Here is a 19608-nt window from a genome sequence, read left to right on the forward strand (position 1 = left end):
GTTGTTTTTTTTTTAATACTTTGTAGGTAAGTATAGAATTCGAACATGAAATCTGACCTTTCCTCATCAGAAAAATGACTTTTATTTGCTCAAAATATTTTTCCTCAAGAAAAATGTTCTCAAGAACTCATGTTCTGATTCCCTTTATTGTGTCAGTGTGGTCGTTTAACCCACTATATCGAGTGCCTATTACAGTTGCAGTGTTGGAGCTACGGAGTCAAACAAAAGCGGTTAACATGAGTTGTGTGGTGATCTGGAAAAGCACAGTAGAAACCATCAAAAGGAGTGACTAATTCCGCATGGGGGGGTAGGAAGAGTGTTTATCAGGAATATAATGTTTAAGAGGGGTTTCAGAAGAGACCTTACCAGACATGAAAGAGTGGCAGAGTGTTGTAGTATCGTTGGAAACATGGAAGAACAGGGTATGCGATGTGTGAGAGACTAGCAAAGGTACAGCTGGTTCATTTTTTTCTTTTGTTTGCACATCCTGTTAGGTAATTGTAACATTTTGAAGTCCTTTGAAATGTTTGGCCAAAAATTATTTCTTAAGTAATTTTGGTGTGGCTACTCATACAGACAATTTAAAGACATGGAATATTCTCTTTTTGTGGTTCCATGAAAATGGTGATACCTGTTTCTCAAAGAAGAACCTGGTAGTTAGATGATGTGTTAAAAGATCAGCTCTTAACAATATCTGATACATTTGATTAATGTTTTATATATGCTGGTGTCATGTGCTTTATATTTCACATTAAACTTACTGTCATGTGGATGGTAGAAACTAAAAAACTTTCTAAAAGAGGTATATTAAATTGCTGACATGTAATCAGAATGTACAAGTTATTTAACCATCATAATATTGATTGATGCTGTTTTGTTTTATTCTATAGTGTTACATAGCTTAGATATAAGATGTATATTGGCTATATCTATAAAACTAGGTTTTTCTGTCTTCCTAGAAATAGTTATCACTGTAATTGACATTTTAAAATTTCCTCAGATTTTTTTTTTGAGTCGTAAAACTCATATTTTTAAATATATTTCTACAGCAAGCTGTGATTTACATAGGCTAAAATACACAAATTTACAGTTCAGTGACATTTTACATATTAATATACTGCTCTGGGAGGAATATGTCCATCACTTCAAAAAGTTATTTTTGTCCCTGTCTAGTTGTAACCACCCCTACTCCAGCCCTGAAAAACCAATACTGTGTTCTGACTTCTCTATCCCTAGATTAGTTTTGATTGTTCTTGAACTTGATTTAAAAACAATGATGCAGTCTTGGAGCATGTACTTGTTTGTATCTGACTTTTTCTGCTCATCCGTTTTGGGAGTGTATCAGTAGTTTTTTTGTGTTTTTTTTTTAAGATTTTTAAAAATTCATTTTTGGCTGCACTGGGTCTTCGTTGCTGCATGCAGGCTTTCTCTAGTTGTGGTGAGTAGGGCTACTCTGGTTGCTGTGCTTGGGCTTGTCGGTGGGGTGGCTTCTCATTGTGGAGCATGGGATCTAGAGCACAGGCTCAGTAGTTGTGGCCCACCGGCTTAATTGGTCCAGGACACGTGGGATCTTCCTGGACCAGGAATCAAACCCACATCCCCTGCATTGGCAGGCAGATTCTTAACCACTGAACCACCAGGGAAGTCCCAGTAGTTCGTTTTTTATTCGTTTTCATTTCTTTAGTTGCTGCAAATATTCCATTGTATGACTAAATCACACTTTAAAAAATGTATTCTGGTATTATAGATGTTTTGTTTCTTGTTTTAGCTTTTATAAAGTTGCTGTGAACATTCTTGCATATAACAGGTGCTATGATCTGAAGGTGTCCTTTAAAATTCATGTTGGAACTTAACCATTATACCAAGGTGATATTGAAAAGGTAGGGCCTTTGGGAGGTGACTCGATCATGAGGGCAGAATCCTCGTGCTAGGGTTAGCACCCTTATAAAAGAGTCAAGGGAAGCTCCCTCCTCACCTTCCACATGAGGACACAGCTAGAAGTTGGCAGTGTGCCACCCAGAAGGGAGCCTTCACCTGAGCCCAGCTGTGTGGCACCCTGATATTAGACTTGCAGCCTCCAGAATGGTGAGCAATGAAATTCTGCTGTCCATAAGCCATCCATTCTGTGGTATTTTGTCATAGAAACCCAGATAGACTAAATCAGTGCAATTTTTTATTCAGTCATTCTATTGCTAGGCATTTATTTTGTTTTCAGTTTCTAGATGATGTTTACTAAATGGCTTTACACATGTTCCAAATCTTTGACTTTTATGGAATAGTCTCAGTAGTGTGTTTACTGGGTCAGAGGGTAATACGTTTTTTAAACTTGCTATTTAATTTTTGTATTTAATTTACTTATATCCAGCTTGCTCCTCTGAAAGGCTGTGGCAGTTCACGGTTCCACCAACAGTGTCGGAAAATGCCAGTTAACCCATATCCCAGGCAGTATTTGATATCACTATAATTTTTGCTGTCAGTGGGTGTAAATGATGCCATTATGTCTTTAGTTTGCAATTCCCTGACTACAAGTAAACCTGAGTTATTTGCTCTTCCATGAGTTATCTCTTTGTATTCTTTGTATATTTTTCTATTAATTGTTAAGATGTCAGTTTGTGAGTACTTTATATGATTACCTATATTAATTCTTTGTAACTTCATTATACTTTTCTAGAATTTTAGATTTATATTGACTTTATAGTTTTATGCCATACAAAACATTTTCAATTTTTATGTAGAAAATTGCGTCTTGGTTGAGGTTTATCTTACCCCGAGATTTTGTAAATGTACTTTCCAGCATTTCCTTGTGAGATTTTTATTGTATGTGTTACATTTGTACATCTTTAATCCATCTGGAGTTTATTTTTGTACATGGCATATGATAGCAGTCCAATTTTACTTTCTCCCAGATGGCTAACCAGTTGTGCTACTTCTATTTTCCTACTGAGTAGAACTACCATCTTTGTTATATCTTGAATTCTCATACACGCTGGGATTAATTTCTAGCTTGTTCAATTTGATGTTTATGTGTTCCTATATACCAGTACGGTTTTGGTTTTGGTTAGAGACTTTGAGTTATGTTCTATTATCTGGTAAAGCAAGTCTTTTTCTTCATTGTTTCCCAATACATATTTTTCTTACCTATTTTTGCATATGTAATTTTCCATATAAACTTTCAAGTCATTTTCTCCAGTCTCACCATCATCCTGTAAGGTTATATAAGGATTCTAGTTTGAATTACATTTAATTTATATATTAATTTAGGTTATAAGTTACATTGTTATAATATCTTTATATCTGGGAATATAGTATGTCTTTCCATTTGCCCAGATCTTATGTTTGTTAAGACTTCTTTCATATATGTTTTATTCCTCTTTAGTTAAATTTATTCCTAAGAATTATCTTAGAGTGTTCTTGCTATACCAAATGGAATATTTTTTTTTCTGATTTCCATTTCTAAATAGCTAATTGCTACAATAGAGAATAGACTTTTTTTAAAATTCTCTATCCATGTACTTCTTGGTATTTTGGTGAATCCTCTTGTTTATACTAGCATCCTTTGAGATTTTCAGGTATATGATAATAGCAAAAACAGTTTCACTTCTTTTTTCACTGTTTATGCAGGTTGCTAAATTTTCCTGTTTTTATATTTGATAGAAGCATGAAGACAGTGTTTAATGATAATGGTGATAAGTAGCATCACTGTTGAGTTCCTGATTTTAATTAAAATGATCTTAGTTTTTCAGACTTCTGGAAAGCATCCTATTCAGTTGGGTTACTTTTTTTTTTGTAAGTACTTTTTATTTGATTTAAGTGATTTTATTCTATCCAGAGTTTGCTTTTTTTAATTAGGAATGTCTACTGAAATATCTACCAGCCTTCCCTGGTGGCTCAGATGGCAAAGAATCTGCCTGCAGTGTAGGCGACCCAGGTTCTATCCCAGGGTCGAGAAGATCCCCTGGAGGAGAAAATGGCTAGCCACTCCAGTATTCTTACCTAGAGAATCCCATGGACACAGGAGCCTGAAAGGCTGCAGTCCATGGGGTCTCAAAGAGTTGAACATGACTGAGTGACTAACACACACACTGAAATTTTATGAAGGAATTTTTCAGCACTTAAATATGATTTTCTTTAATTTGTTGATGAAGTAGGTACATTATCAACATATAATAGTCTTCTTGATATTGAACTACCTTTGGCTTCATGGAATAAATTTCTGTAGACCAAATACTCCTCGATTCTTTGTTTTCTTTTCCCACTGGTCTTGATAGAGGGTTTCTCAGCCATAGTTTCTAGTTAGAACTTGTCAGACACGGGGGGGGTGGAAACTAGTAAATAAGCCACTCATATGGCCTCACACATACAGTGTATGACATACCGTGTCAGACTTTATTTTTTGGGCTCCAAAATCACTGCAGATGGTGACTGCAGCCATGAAATTAAAAGACACTTACTCCTCAGAAGGAAAGTTATGACCAACCTAGATAGCATATTCAAAAGCAGAGACATTACTTTGCCAACAAAGGTCCGTCTAGTCAAGGCTATGGTTTCTCCAGTAGTCATGTATGGATGTGAGAGTTGGACTGTGAAGAAAGCTGAGCACCGAAGAATTGATGCTTTGGAACTGTGGTGCTGGAGAAGACTCTTGAGAGTCCCTTGGACTGCAAAGAGACCCAACCAGTCCATTCTAAAGGAGATCAGTCCCGAGTGTTCTTTGGCAGGACTGATGCTGAAGCTGAAACTCCAGTACTTTGGCCACCTCATGCGAAGAGTTGACTCATTGGAAAAGCCCCTGATGCTGGGAGGGATTGGGGGCAGGAGGAGAAGGGGATGACAGAGGATGAGATGGCTGGATTGCATCACAGACTCAATGGACGTGAGTCTGAGTGAACTCCGGGAGTTGGTGATGGACAAGGAGGCCTGGCATGCTGCAGTTCATGGAATCGCAAAGAGTCGGACACGACTGAGCGACTAAACTGAACTGAACTGATGGCCTCTCTTACTCACAGCTATAAGATTTACAGCTCCTTAGTTCTGATAAGTCAAATAAATTAGAATTTAGAATGGAGGAAAAATAGGGCACTTTCTGGTTTCCAACTTCCAGAAGCATCCTCTGGTCCTTCTTTCTTTTGGTTATTTTTCACCTTTTATATCAATAACTCTATTTTGTTTTGCTTAGTACCAGAAATTTACATCAAAAGGCTGCCTTAAAGGATTCTTTTAATAAGAGAATAATGAAATAGCAACCTATTCTGATGTTTCTCTTTCCTTCCATTAGTCAGCTTTGTCTTCTCTGAAGTCTGTTTGCATTATTTTCTCTAGTTATTTTAGTGGCGAGTATTTTGATGTGAATTTCAGGCTTTTATCCAGGACCTAAACTATTAGTAAGCCCAGATAATCAATATTTATGTTTCTGATTGTCCAGAGGAAGCCTTTGGACATTTTACCAGTCTGGAAAATTTTACTTTGAATATCTAATTATGATTTCATTATTTTACAGATTGTTCTAATTAAAAATCTTTCTAGTTAAGGATTCAATAAGGTTTAATGATGAGAACCTCCTGTTGATACTCAACAAAAAGGTAGCAAGTTAGCAAATAAAGCACTGACCATGAAGTTAGGAAGCCTGAGTACTAGTGTCAGCTCTGCCACTGGCTTATATGAACTCATATGAAGTTCTGCACCTGTGACTATTAATTTTCTTTTCTGTGAAATGAAGTTGCTGAAGTAAATGGTTGAGCTGCTTTTAAGCATTCTGGAAAAATGAAGTAGCATGTTTGAGACCTGCCCCCAAAATAGCCCGTGATTCTACTGTTTCACAATTCAATACCCTTGCTATCTGATTTTGTAAGGAAATAGATTGTCAGGGGACTTTTAGAACTTCTAAGCATTTTAAGAGGCAAATCATATATTCAGGTTTGGAAAGCAGTATGCAGAGTGATTTAGTCTGTCCATCTAAAGGTAGATTGTCTTGATTCAAATGCTGGTTCTATATTTAGGCCATTGACGTTGGGTGATTTAGCATTAAACTTTTGTTTCCTGTGTGTAAAATAGTATGATAATAATGATATCTTATTTGTTGAGTTGTTAGTTTTATGTACTTAGTGCAGGAAAACACTTAATACAATTCATAGCCCCTGGTAAGTATAATCAATCTGATTTCAGTATTGACCCATCTGGTGATGTCCATGTGTAGAGTCTTCTCTTGTGTTGCTGCTGGAGGAGGGTGTTTGCTATGACCAGTGCCTTCTCTTGGCAAAACTGTTAGCCTTTGACCTGGTTCACTTTGTACTCCAAGGCCAAATTTGCCTGTTACTCCAGGTAGCTCTTGACTTCCTACTTTTGCATTCCAGTCCCCTATAACAAAGAGGACATCTTTTTTGGGTGTTAGTTCTAGAAGGTCCTGTAGGTCTTCGTAGAACTGTTCAACTTCAGCTTCTTCAGCATTACTGGTTGGGGCATAGACTTGGATTACTGTGGTATTGAATGGTTTGCCTTGGAAATGAGATCATTCTGTCGTTTTTGAGATTGCATCCAAGTACTGCATTTTGGACTCTTGTGAACTGTGATGGCTACTCCATTTCTTCTAAGGGATTCTTGCCCACAGTAGTAGATATAATGGTCATCTGAGTTAAATTCACCCATTTCAGTCCATTTTAGTTCGCTGATTCCTAAAATGTCATTGTTCACTCTTGCCATCTCCTGTTTGACCACTTTCAGTTTGCCTTGATTCATGGACCTAACATTCCAGGTTCCTATGCATTATTGCTCTTAGAGCATCAGACCTTGCTTCCATCACCCATCACATCCACAACTGGGTGTTGTTTTTGCTTTGGCTCTGTCTCTTCATTCCTTCTGTAGCTATTTCTCCTCTCTTCTCCAGTAGCATATTGGTCACCTGCCAACGTGGGGAGTTCATCTTTCAGTGTCATAACTGTTTGCCTTTTCATACTGTTCACGGAGTTCTCAAGACAAAAGTGCTGAAGTGGTTTGCCATTCCCTTCTCCAGTGGACCACGTTTTGTCAGAACTTTCCACCATGACCCATCCGTCTTGGGTGGCCCTACACGGCATGGCTCGTAGTTTCATTGAGCTAGACAAGGCTGTGGTCCGTGTGATCAGTTTGATTAGTTTTCTGTGATTGTGGTTTTCATTCTGTCTGCCCTCTGATGCGTAAAAGCTTCCTGATGGGAGATACTGACTGAGGTGGAAACTGGGTCTTGTTCTGATGGGTGGGGCCAAGTTCAGTAAATCTTTACACGGGCAGGGCTGTGTTCCCTCCCTGTTGCTTGGCCTCAGGCCTCCTTGAAAAGAAGTCGCTCAGTTGTGTCCGACTCTTTGCAGCCCCATGGACTGTAGCCTACCAGGCTCCATCCATGAGATTTTCCAGGCAACAATACTGGAGTGGGTTGCCATTCCTCCTCCTTACCTGAGGCCAAACTATGGTGAAGGTAGTGAAGACAATGGCAACCTCCTTCAGAAGGTCCCATTCAGGCACTGCTGCCCTCAGTACCCCCAGCCCTGCAGCAGGCCTCCACTGACACTCATGGGCAAAAGTTGATGTTTTCCTGGAACTGTCTTGCTTTTTCAGTGATCCAGTGGATGTTGGCAGTTGGATCTCTGGTTCCTCTGCCTTTTCTAAGTCCAGCTTGAACATCTGGAAGTTCACGGTTCACGAATTGTTGAAGCCTGACTTGGAGAATTTTGAGCATTACTTTGCTAGCATGTGAAGTATGAAGTGAAGTCGCTCAGTTGTGTCCGACTCTTTGCGACCCCATGAACTATAGCCTACCAGGCTCCTCAGTCCATGGGATTTTCCAGGCAAGAGTACTGGAGTGGGTTGCCGTTTCTTTCTCCAGGGGATCTTCCCGACCCAGGGATCGATCCTGGGTCTCCCGCATTGTAAGCATGTGAGATGAGTGCAATTGTGTGGTAGTTTGAACATTCTTTGGCATTGCCTTTCAGTGGGATGGGAATGAAAACTGACCTTTTCCAGTCCTGTGGCCATTGCTGAGTTTTCTAGATTTGCTGGCATATTGAGTGTACCACTTTCACAGCATCAACTTTTAGAATTTGAAATAGCTCAACTGGAATTTCATCACCTCCACTAGCTTTGTTAAATATTAACAATTTTACATAGTTCATCAAGTTACATTGTCATTCTGTAACGATTTGTCACTGAGGCCATCAGAGTCCATTATGAATAAATTGAGTACCAAGGACTGTCTGAAGGCATGTTGCAGTGATGACATTAGGCCAAATGGAGCTGAGCCCTATGAAGCAGGTGATTTAACCTGGCATCATCTGTTCAGCGTGGCTCTGGGAAGACATCATACAGCCAGGTTTTTGTTAGTTTTACCAAAAATGACATGTTATGTATTACTTCGGCTGTCTTTTTTATCTGATTATAAAAATAGCACATAGAAATTAGCAAATTCACAAAACATAAAACCATAAAGAAAAAATCATTTGTAATCCCATTATCCAATGAAAAGTAAAATTGATTTTTAATGTATTTTCTTTCAGTCATATATACAGAAGTATTCTTACTAAATACATCGTGCAACTACATTATTTTAAAAGGGAAATGTATGGATGAATTTTTGTGAAGACATAGATTTATTGCTTTTCCTTATCATTAATAATTTCTCTCCTCTAAAAAAAAGTTGTTTCTTTTAATCCAAAATAAAACATGTAACTCTTAACTGATTATTTTTATTTAGTTTCTAGTATGAATATTTTGAAGGCTTCCCAGGTGGCAGTGGTAAAGAATCCGCCTGCCAGTGCGGGAGACGAAAAAGATGCGGGTTTGATCCTTGGAGTAGAAAATGTCAACCCGTTCCAGTATTCATGCCTGGAGAATTCCATGGACAGAGGAGCCTGGTGGGCTTCAGTTCATGGGGTCACAGAGTCAGGACTCAACTGAGTGACTGAACACGTGTGCTCACATACACACAAATATTTTTATTATAGCTGCTCCTAGAGTGGTTTTAGTAAAACAAACAAAATTGAAAGCACTACTGTTTTACTAATGGTATTGTAACAGCTTGTTGGTTTCATTGCATTTTTATAACATTGTTAGTTCTTTAAAGCTATCAGTTAATGTAACAGCTGTTTTTATCCGCATAACTACCTAGCTGTACGCATGAGAAACCTGAGATCGAGTAAGAGAATGAGTTACAAGTAGGTAGAAAACTGTGGACTCACAGCTTCAGCAAATGGTTTTTCCATTTATTGAAATGTAAGTCTCAGAAATTCTTTTTTAAGTCAGTATTTATTAAGCACTCAAAACAGGGAGATCAGAAATAAAGTCTACATCAAATGTAGAGAGTAGTGAGTAATCTGGTTTGGCTGGAGGGCATGGTATTTGGGGGATTTGGACTAGTGAGATCAGACTGGAAAGTCATTGGGAACCATAGACTCTTCTTGCATAATGGAGTTCATAGTAACCCTAATAAAGCATGTGCTGATGGATGAATAGATTAGAAAAGTGAACAAGAAGAGAAGTACAGAAAATATTTAATGATAGCCCCAAATATTAAAAACTAAAAGGGGAAATGAATTTGAGAACCATTTTAGAGATAGATTCCCAAGATGTGAGTAAGAATGGTATATTAAGGGAGAGAGAGTGGTCAAGATGATTCCCGAGTTCATACCTGAGTGCCTGGGGAAATCTCAGGGGAAAAAAGAGGTTTATTTGGTAGGAAAAATATATTTAATTGTTGGATGTGCTATGGTTGAAGTCTCTATAAGACATCCAAGTAGAAGATGTGTGACCAGTAGGCAAATTGTGGATGGAAAAGAGAACTCAGGAGTGAAATCAGGTCTGGAGACATACAGAAGTTACCTGTCTGATGGGAATAATTTTTTTAATGCCATATCATCATTCCTTCTTGCCTGCGTATGTACTGTCTCAATGTATTTGAGGAATGCAGGGCAGCAGTGCATCCAAATGACTGTTGTTACCACCCTTAGAGCTAGGCAGTCACAGTAAGAGAGGGCACCTTAGGATTCAGAAGAGCCCAAGCCTCAAGCAGCACAGCGTGACTAGTGGGAAAACACAGACTATTTAGGAAGGCTGTTTGAGTTGTATGAGAATAAAGTAAAATTATATACCTCCTGTTTCTTAGATGTTGGTAAGCCTTTTGTGTATACCATTTGCTTTATTTCTCAACAATCTCATGAAATAGAGTATGATCTTCATTTTGAAGGTGATGAAACTGAAGCCAAGAGAAGCTAGGTGATAATAGAGCAAGGAAGCAAGGACTTGAACCAGATGGGAGTTCAGTGTCATGGGTCTTTTTGACATACTTTGCCATCTTTTCCAGTAAGACCTGTCAATTAAGCTATCAAACTTAGGCTTAATAGGCTTTTTTAGTTCTTTGCCTTCATGTAATAAGCACAGTGCTTCAGATCTTAAAATGTAATTGAATTCTGATGGTGAGTAACCATTGCCTGTAGTGAGAAAGCATGTGTGTGAAGCAAACAAAAAAAAGTTGGATCTCATAATGTACATCTCCATCCCGGTATGCAGACCTTCTGAAATGTTTCCAGATGTCAGCATTTGTTTATTTTACTCTACTGAGTTATGTGAAGCTTTACTTAGAAGAATGAACTGAGAGACCAAAGATACCTGGAAGAAAAATACTAAAAGTACACAATTAACTAAAAATTGTCATAATTTGGCACTCCCAGTTAGCTGAAAATTGTGCTCATTTGACATCATCTGAAATGCCACAGTACAACCCCAATTTGTGTTAGTAGGCACAGACAAGATTGTGTGTTCCAAGATACAAAGCTAGTTTGTACCGTGAAACTTCCTGCAATTGTGGGTGCATTTACTTGCCCATCTTTTGTTTGTATATGTACCACTTCACAGCAAACTAGAAGCAAGGTATGACATCTCAACCAAACGATAGTGTTAAATATAGGAACAGTGTAATTCTTTGTGCTATTTCTGCAGTATTTGGAATGAATGGGATTTTTTGTTTGTTTTTTTCCTCTTAAAGACCTAATTTTTAAATTTGCTTGTTATTTTGGTCATGTTTCTTAAAACTGATCTGTATATAGTGAATCATGAGAAGAAATTAATGCCAAATATGTAGCCTTCTGGCTAGAACTTCTGGTGCTGGATTTTGATTCTTCAGTTGTCATGCACTGTTAACATACTTTCATTCTTTAACATTGCTCTTTGTTCTGTGGGAAATGCTACAAGAAAATAGGAATTTCCTCTCACCATTACCCCTCAGGCAGTGTGTTTCAGTCTGATTCCTGGCTTGCACTCAGTCCTGGTTACTACCTCCTCTTCTTACTGGCAGTCTAAATTCTGCTCATCTATGAAGGGTGGGGGGTGGGGTGGGGGGTTAGGGGCGGTGGGGGGGAGGGGTTCCAGACCGACGAGGAAACAGCTTTCAGTCGCTGCACTGCAGGCATATTAAGTTATCCCCCAACTGTGCAGTCTGGAAATCGGGGAGCATTTCTCTGGCAGGGAATTCTAATGAGCTGCTAAAGATGCCAGAGCGTGTGCGCGCACCCGGGCGTTTTCTTCTTTCCCCTCCCCCGCCTCTTCCTTTTCCCAAGCCCCCTCTTCTCCCTATTTCTCCTCCTCCTCCTTTATCCCCTCCCTCTGTGTCTCAGTTCTGCAGTAAACGAGGCTGAGGCACATTCCTGCTTTGCAAGGCTTTCTGCTAAGGATGTTCTGTGGCTTTTGTTTGGATTGCAGCATGCAGAATTACAGGTAATACTCGGAAATTGAGCTAGATAGATCAATGCCATTGAAATGTTTTCTAAGAGGCAAAATATTACATTGGAATCAATAAAAAAATTAAGTTATCTTGGCTAATTTTATTAGTGGTAATTAAATGGTATAAGTAGATTCCTTTTCTCCCCTGAAAAGCTCAAAAGAAAGGAAATGGGGTTAGATTGATCTGACTGGCGATTGATTTTGCTTTATGTTGGTCATGAAAGCCTACTGTTGCTGCACCTCCTCTGTATAGTAAGAACCGTTTATGTGGGGGTGCTGCTGAGGGTAGGCGGGAATAGTTGACCTGGGTGGGGTGGGATGGAGTGGGAGGTGGGATACCAGCCTGAGCTAGCAGGTTCTTGATTAGGGCATTGGATACAAAATGTAAAACGCTCTCTCCTTTTCTTCTGTCAGCTGTTCAGAGGAGACTCATTACAACTCTTGCTGAAGTCCTAGCCTTCCTCCCTTCTCTTCTGCCCCTGCCCCCCACCCTCACTGGCTGAAGACCTTGTACCCAGAGTTTGCCTTACTCCCCTGGTGCTATGTGTATGGTAAACCTGGTACTATGGCCGCATCTGGGACTGGCCAGACAACTGCTGCTGGTTCTCCCTATTCCAAGAAGGATTTAAAGGGGAATTACACTGCAGGCAATGCACCAGAGCGGCAGCATCGCGAGCTTGGGGACTAAGGCTCCTCGGGCATTATTGCAGACACACAGAGCTGACCGCAATGACAGCAGCTGCTCCTTTGAACTGTTGGCAGCAGCCAAGCGGCAGCATGAAGTGAAAGATCACTCCTGAGCTCAAGATGAACTCTACCTTGGATGGTAATCAGAGCAGCCACTCTTTTTGCCTCTTGGCATTTGGCTACTTGGAAACTGTCAATTTTTGCCTTTTGGAAGTATTGATTATTGTCTTTCTAACTGTGTTGATTATTTCTGGCAACATCATTGTGATTTTTGTATTTCACTGTGCACCTTTGTTGAACCACCATACTACGAGTTACTTTATCCAGACTATGGCATATGCTGACCTCTTAGTTGGGGTAAGCTGCCTGGTCCCTTCTTTATCACTCCTCCACCACCCGCTGCCAGTAGAGGAGTCCCTGACTTGCCAGGTATTTGGTTTTGTAGTATCAGTTCTGAAGAGTGTCTCCATGGCCTCTCTGGCCTGTATCAGCATTGATAGATATATTGCTATCACTAAACCTTTAACCTATAATACCCTGGTTACGCCCTGGAGGCTACGTCTGTGTATTTTCCTGATTTGGCTATATTCCACCCTGGTCTTCCTGCCTTCCTTCTTCCACTGGGGCAAACCTGGATATCATGGAGATGTGTTTCAGTGGTGTGCGGAGTCCTGGCACACCGACCCCTACTTCACCCTGTTCATCGTGATGATGTTGTATGCCCCCGCAGCCCTCATTGTGTGCTTCACCTATTTCAACATCTTCCGCATCTGCCAACAGCACACAAAGGAAATCAACGAAAGGCAAGCCCGCTTCAGCAGCCAGAGTGGGGAGACTGGGGAGGTGCAGGCTTGTTCTGATAAGCGTTATGCCATGGTCCTGTTCCGAATTACTAGTGTATTTTACATCCTCTGGTTGCCATACATCATCTACTTCTTACTGGAGAGCTCTACTGGCCACAGCAACCGCTTCGCATCCTTCTTGACCACCTGGCTTGCTATTAGTAATAGTTTCTGTAACTGTGTCATTTATAGTCTTTCCAACAGTGTCTTCCAAAGAGGACTAAAGCGCCTGTCAGGGGCCATGTGTACTTCTTGTGCAAGTCAGATGGTAGCTAAGGACCCTTACACAGTTCGGAGCAAAGGCCCTCTTAATGGATTTCATGTCTGAAGTGGTTCAAATATTGAGTTGCTGTGTGTTTTGTGTGTGTGTGTGTTTCCTTTTTATCTTTTTGTATTTCTAGTTCTCTGGGAAATATGGGACAAAATAATTTAATAATTTGATTCTAAGCAATAGCTAACAAGTGATCCATCCAAAATACCTTGTTAAGTTTGCAGAAATGATTTTTTTAAATGCTTTTGAATGAGAAAAATCAGGACCATGAGGATAAATTGCTGTTCATAATGTCATGGAAGTAACTGTATTTCTCAGACATAAAAATGAATAAAGCCATATCTAACACCTCTCCAGCTGGCATGACTGAACCTGGTTGTGAAAAGTGTCAGCATTTTTCAAAGTCTTTGTTTTCTTGTTGCTTTTCTGGGTTCTTTCTAGCTGTTTAGGCTTCATGTACAATTGATTTAACAGGGAATATTAAAATACAGTGATGAATTAACTGTATAGTAATTCAGTGATGAATTCTTCATGTATGTCAAAGTATAACTATGCTGCAGGTTTCCACACTGTCATTCAGAAAGCCGAAATGTTTTGTCTTATTCTCTTGAGAAAATTCTCAATGCAGTAAATAATGTGAAAACATAAACATTAGTTTTAAATTTGTGTGTTGAATCGTGAAGCAAAAGTGCAAATTATATAATTTATATAAAAAACTAAGATATATTTTGTGCCATCCTTCACTGAGACCTAAAGAGATGTATGTACTGAAAGTGATTGTGTTCTAGTATTTTGCCCATGCCTTTGTGTATGTGTGTGTTAAGAATATTTGAATTGAGTTAGATTTTTCTTTTATAGCCAAATGCATTTTAATAACCTGAAAAATAATTAAATGATAGGCTGATGGCTGCCACTTTTATAATGGTGAAAATACATTAAAATGTATCTTTGGTTTCTCTGCTCTTTTTATCTAGAGACCTTTTGAAATATTAGAATATCAGGAAGAAAAGCGTCCTAAGCAACTTGAGTCAGAAAATACACTATACATTTAGCTAGTTCTTTTTTTTTTTTAATAGAAGGCGTTGATTGAGATGTTCTCTTTGTAATTAAATGGAATCATCTAATCAAGTAGCGACTAATTCTTTTTCAAAGCATTCTTTCAGCTAGTGTTAAGAAATCCATATTTAGTGTTAAGGAATGAGAGAAGAGGTTCTGATTAAATCTCCATTGCTATTCTCTTTCTGGGAAAAAAAAGAAACATCATTGGGTTACAGTTCATTTGCTCAAATAGGCTTTTTTTCCCCCAGCCAAAATAGCAAGATCTATAGAATTAGTCATTGAGAGTGCTGTGTGTTTGTATGTATAGTGCTGTTTTGTTTCTCAAAGTGATTATGTTTAGAGCAAGAGGTTTATTTTTCTAAAAGGAAAGAGGGATTTCCCAGCAGCTCCAGGCATAAAGTATTTCCTCTGCTTTCTGCTGGTTTTAATGTTTTAGAAGTCTTCAGGGAACTTACATGATCTCTGCCTTTGGCTAGATGTTGTGATAGGAATGTGACAGTGGTGTTCAGTGAGATGGAAGATAGAAGAAAACGAAGGGAAATGGGTTAAAGTGGATTTTTGAGTCCAGGGAAGGACATGGATATTTATAAAACAGGCAGATATGGTTTGGTTTTCCATCATTATGTTAGAAAACCTCTTACCCCCATTTGAAATAAAGGATAGCATTCTTACGATTTTAGATTTTAGAGATTTGATTTTAACCTCAAAATCATTCTACTTAAGCGTTTTTATTTTTAAGAGAACAAGTATTAGCATAAACATTTAAACTTCAGATTCTGAGTTCTTCCCAAAAGCTTGAAAATTTGGTTCTAAATTATTTCAAAATTTAGAACTCATATTGAAATTGCGAGTTATGTTAACAGTGGCTTTGTTAAGTTGCCATTGAAGTAGAAAACCTTTTCTGTTAGAGTCTGAAAAATAGCTGTATATAATTTCCCTTTATATAAGTGGCACAGATTTTTTTTAATTTCCCTTTTTCACGTATATATTAAAGAATACACTGTTCAAATTGGCACAGTTTGCTTGTCAGTTTTTAGTTCTGCCAATATGGTAATCATAAAGATTAATTTTTATAGAAAACTGATGTCAAACCTACTACTCAGTCAGTTAGCATCAGTGTTTACTTTTGAGAGGACTGAGCCCTTTTAATTTTTTCTTGCAGTAGGGTTCTGTCTTAGAGAAAACAGGTTTTTGGTAAAGATTTTGTGGAAATTTTATGGAGATGAGGAAATCTGTTTAATTTTCTGGAAATGGCTAATCATGCTGATATTTTAATGACTGGAAAGGCAACAGTTCTTTTAATAAGAGCTTTTGCTAATAGATTTTTATATTTTTGCCCTACTACCAAATTTAGATGTTGTCACAGGTTCCCCCTCCCCCAGATTAGAACCTCTATCAATGTCTCAGCCTAAAACTAAAGTAGAAATTAAGTAGATACAGTAATTTTAAAGAAAAACAAAGCACCACCACCACCACCCCACCCACCATGAGGCTTGCTTAATATCAGGTGTCTTTCCAGTTTTATCTTGTCATCCATCATTGGACCTTGTAAACGCTAAGGTTTCTTCCAGGTATCAATTCTGTTCTCATATTCATTATCTATACTGCTTTAAAATTTTTGTTTTCTTGTGGTATGTGCATGCTGGGGAGAAGAGATGTGTCTGGGTACAATCATACAGTCTTGGGACAGTTTCTGTGTGATACATTTGCAGTTCATATGTATTTATATATAACCTTTTCATCCTGGCCTGTTTGTTGCAACATTTAATGATGTTTTGTTTAAATACCAGTCTTAACTGGTTGAGAATGAGAAAAAGTATTAGAGTCAATCACCCTAGGCTTTGGCAAGACAGCCTATTTAACTTTATATGGTATATGACTGATATCGGAGGAAGTGTAAGCTTTTTGTGATCATGTTGAAATTATTTCATAGGAAATTTAAAAATAAGACTATACTAATTGTATCTGTAATTACTTGTGTTTTTAATAGTGATTTCACTGAAAATGTGTTTTTTGCTCTTAGAGTGGAAAAGCAATTACAAAAGGACAGTTATTCCACTTTAATGAAAAAATTGTCTTACAGCAGAATGGTTATTTGCATTTTTCATGGACCAGTTAGTTCTTACCCTAAATCCCATTTTGAAAAGGATTTTCTTTAAGGTTTATTGCTGGCTAAATACTTTCTTGAGCCTTTTAAATGACTTTTCCTTTTTACTTGAATAATGGTCTCAGTATTTTAAGGATTGGGAAAACTTGAATTTTTTTGTACTATTAAATGCATTTACTCTTCACCTCCTTGAACTTGAAAATGAAGCAACAGGGTTATGAGTTCCCAGGTGATTTCTGGGAGTTTCCTCAGCTTTTCAGGTTTGATTAAAACATTGGCTTTTGATGATGTTGTAGGAATTTTACTGACTTTGTGTTTTTGTATTATAGAAGACTTGTGAAATAAATTATTGACAAACCAGAATTTATTGCTGTATGAGGAGATTTGGGAAAGTTTAAGGATGGGGAGAATCATGGAATTATGAAAAAATTTTTAAATTTTACGAATGACTGCATAAGTCATTTGTGTTGATTTTTGTGTACTTTTTCCATTTCAGGTTAAAGTTTTATATTAAATATACATGTTATTAATATATTTTGCAGACCCAAGGAATGTTCTAGACTATAAATGAGTCATTTGGCTTTTCTTCAAAATTTAGGTAATAAGGGAATCACGATATGTAAAATGAACTCTGAACAGAGAATCTGTTACTAATTGACACATTTTGTAAGGGCTAGTGGCTTCTCTAAGCACTTAGTTTCTTCTATTTATAATAATCCTTTCATCCTTCACAGGGTTACCTTGAGGACTGAATTAGATAATGGATGTAAAAGAACTTTGTAATATGTAAAGTGCTTTGCAAATAAAAATGAATACTACTATTTATCTGCCATAGTTTTATATCTAAGGAAGTTTTACATACTGGTGTGTTACTACCCCACGTAAGATCTTTGAAAGCCCACATTTAAGTAGAGAGGCATGATAAATTCTCACCTTTCTAAAATGACAGTAGCTTTCAACATAAAATTCAACATAAAACTATTCCATTTACTCCCTTTACTTGTTTCTAAAGTCTCTAAAGCTAGGTTCAGTGTCTCTTCATACCTTTATCCCCCAAATCTAACATGGGACCTGGCTTAGTGTGGAAGTTTTGTTAAGTTTTACAGAACTAATGAATGACCCTTTCTAATGATCACTTCTCATCATTATAGAGCATAACTTCTTGACATTATAGAGCAGTGATGGTCAAAGGGTATTCCAAAGCCCATTAGTGGTTTTTCATATGGTCAAGGCCATTCTAGACTCTAAATAGTAAACGTCTCTCTTTGTACCAAGAACTAGTGCGGGAATGTGTGTGATTTATATGCTAGGTAACTTTACTCCTGGAAATTCAGTAGTCTTGGCCGACCTTTTGTTATTGTTACTTAGTTGCTAAGTTGTGTCTGACTCTCTTAGGACCCCATAGACTGTAGCCCACCACCAGACTCCTGTGTCCATGGGATTTCCCAAGCAAGAATACTGGAGTGGGTTGCCATTTCCTTCTCCAGAGGATCTTTCTGACCCAGGGATCATATCCACATCTCATGCACTGGCAGGCAGATTCTTTACCGCTGAGCCACTAGGGAAGCCCCAGGGAATTTAACTGTCAGACTGCCAGTTTCTCACAGTATGTACAAGATTTTGGCTTTAGATCAACATAAGGTATGCTGTAAAAATCAGCCACAATGAAAGAAGCACAATAGAATAGGACAGCTTGGTGAAAGAAATTGTTCTGGTTCTTTGGTTTGGCTCTTTTTTTTCTCTTAGTCTTTACTACTGTTCCATCTTTCCTTCCTTTCTTTTCTTAACACAGTTGGTCATATATTCAGACTGAAGTGCTTATGGTACTGCTGTTGTTGTTGTCCAATCGTTAAGTCGTGTCCAACTCTTTGTGACCCATGGACTGCAGCACAAAGGCTCCTCTGTCCTCCACTGTCTCCCAGAGTTTACCCAACTTCATGTCCATTCAGTCGGTGATGCTATTTAAGCATCCTATCCTCTGCCACCTCGTTCTCCTTTTGCCTTTAATCTTTCGCAGCATCAGGGTCTTTTCCAATGAGTTGGCTCTTTGCATCAGGTGGCCAAAAAGTATTGGAGCTTTAGCATCAGCATCAGTCCCTCCAGTTAATATTCAGGGTTGATTTCCTTTAGGATTGACTAGTTTGATCTCTTTGCAGTCCAAAGGACTCTGAAGAGTCTTCTCCAGCACCAGAGCCTCAGTTTTTTGGCACTTAGCCTTTTTTATGGTCCAGCTCTCATGTCTTTACATGATTATTGGAAAAACCATAGCTTTGACTATATGGATCTTTGTTGACAAAGTGATGTATCTGCTTTTTAATATGCTGTCTAGGTTTATCACAGCTTTTCTTCCAAGAAGCGAGCGTCTGTTAATTTCATGACTGCAGTCACTGTCCGCAGTGATTTTGGAGCCCAGGTAAAGAAAATCTGTCACTGCTTCCAATTTTTCTTCTATTTGCCATGAAGTAATGGGACTGGATGTCATGATCTTAATTTTTTTAACGTTGAGTTTCAAGCCAACTTTTTCACTCTCTTCTTTCACCCTTATCAAGAGGCTCTTTAGTTCCTTTTCACTTTCTGTCATTAAAGTGGTATCATCTGCATATCTGAGGTTGTTGATATTTCTCCCAGCAATCCTGATCTCAGCTTGTGATTCATCAGCCTGGCATTTCACATGATGTACTCTGCATAGACGTTAAATAAGCAAGGTGACAGTATACAGCTTTGTCGTTCTCCTTTCCCAGTGTCAAAGGAGCCCATTGTTCCATATCTGGTTTCAGCTGTTGCTTCTTGATTCCCATACAGGCTTCTCAGGAGACAGGTAAGGTGGTCTGTTACTCCTGTCTTTTTAAGAATTTTCCAGTTTGTTGTGATCCATACCATCAAAGGCTTCCACATAGTCAGTG

At 38.4% G+C, this 19608-nt stretch overlaps 2 protein-coding genes across 7 annotated transcripts in view; both read left to right on the forward strand.

Moving 5' to 3' along the window:
- The window catches only part of RABGAP1 (RAB GTPase activating protein 1), a 161463-nt gene that overhangs the window by 75017 nt on the left and 66838 nt on the right, over nt 1-19608 (forward strand). The gene's annotated exons all lie outside the window — the stretch shown is intronic.
- GPR21 (G protein-coupled receptor 21) lies at nt 11416-17737 on the forward strand. The gene is made up of 2 exons (XM_005687119.3): nt 11416-11733; nt 12154-17737. Exon 2 carries the CDS (start codon nt 12547-12549, stop codon nt 13594-13596), a length of 1050 nt encoding a protein of 349 aa, XP_005687176.1. The 5' UTR covers nt 11416-11733; nt 12154-12546; the 3' UTR covers nt 13597-17737.

The sequence above is a fragment of the Capra hircus genome, chromosome 11, assembly GCF_001704415.2.
Source record: "Capra hircus breed San Clemente chromosome 11, ASM170441v1, whole genome shotgun sequence".
NCBI classification, from domain to species: Eukaryota; Metazoa; Chordata; class Mammalia; order Artiodactyla; family Bovidae; genus Capra; species Capra hircus.

What these genes read in the sequence shown, in the direction of transcription:
- GPR21 (XM_005687119.3), top strand. Translation starts at nt 12,547, where the DNA reads ATGAACTCTACCTTGGATGGTAATCAGAGCAGCCACTCTTTTTGCCTC.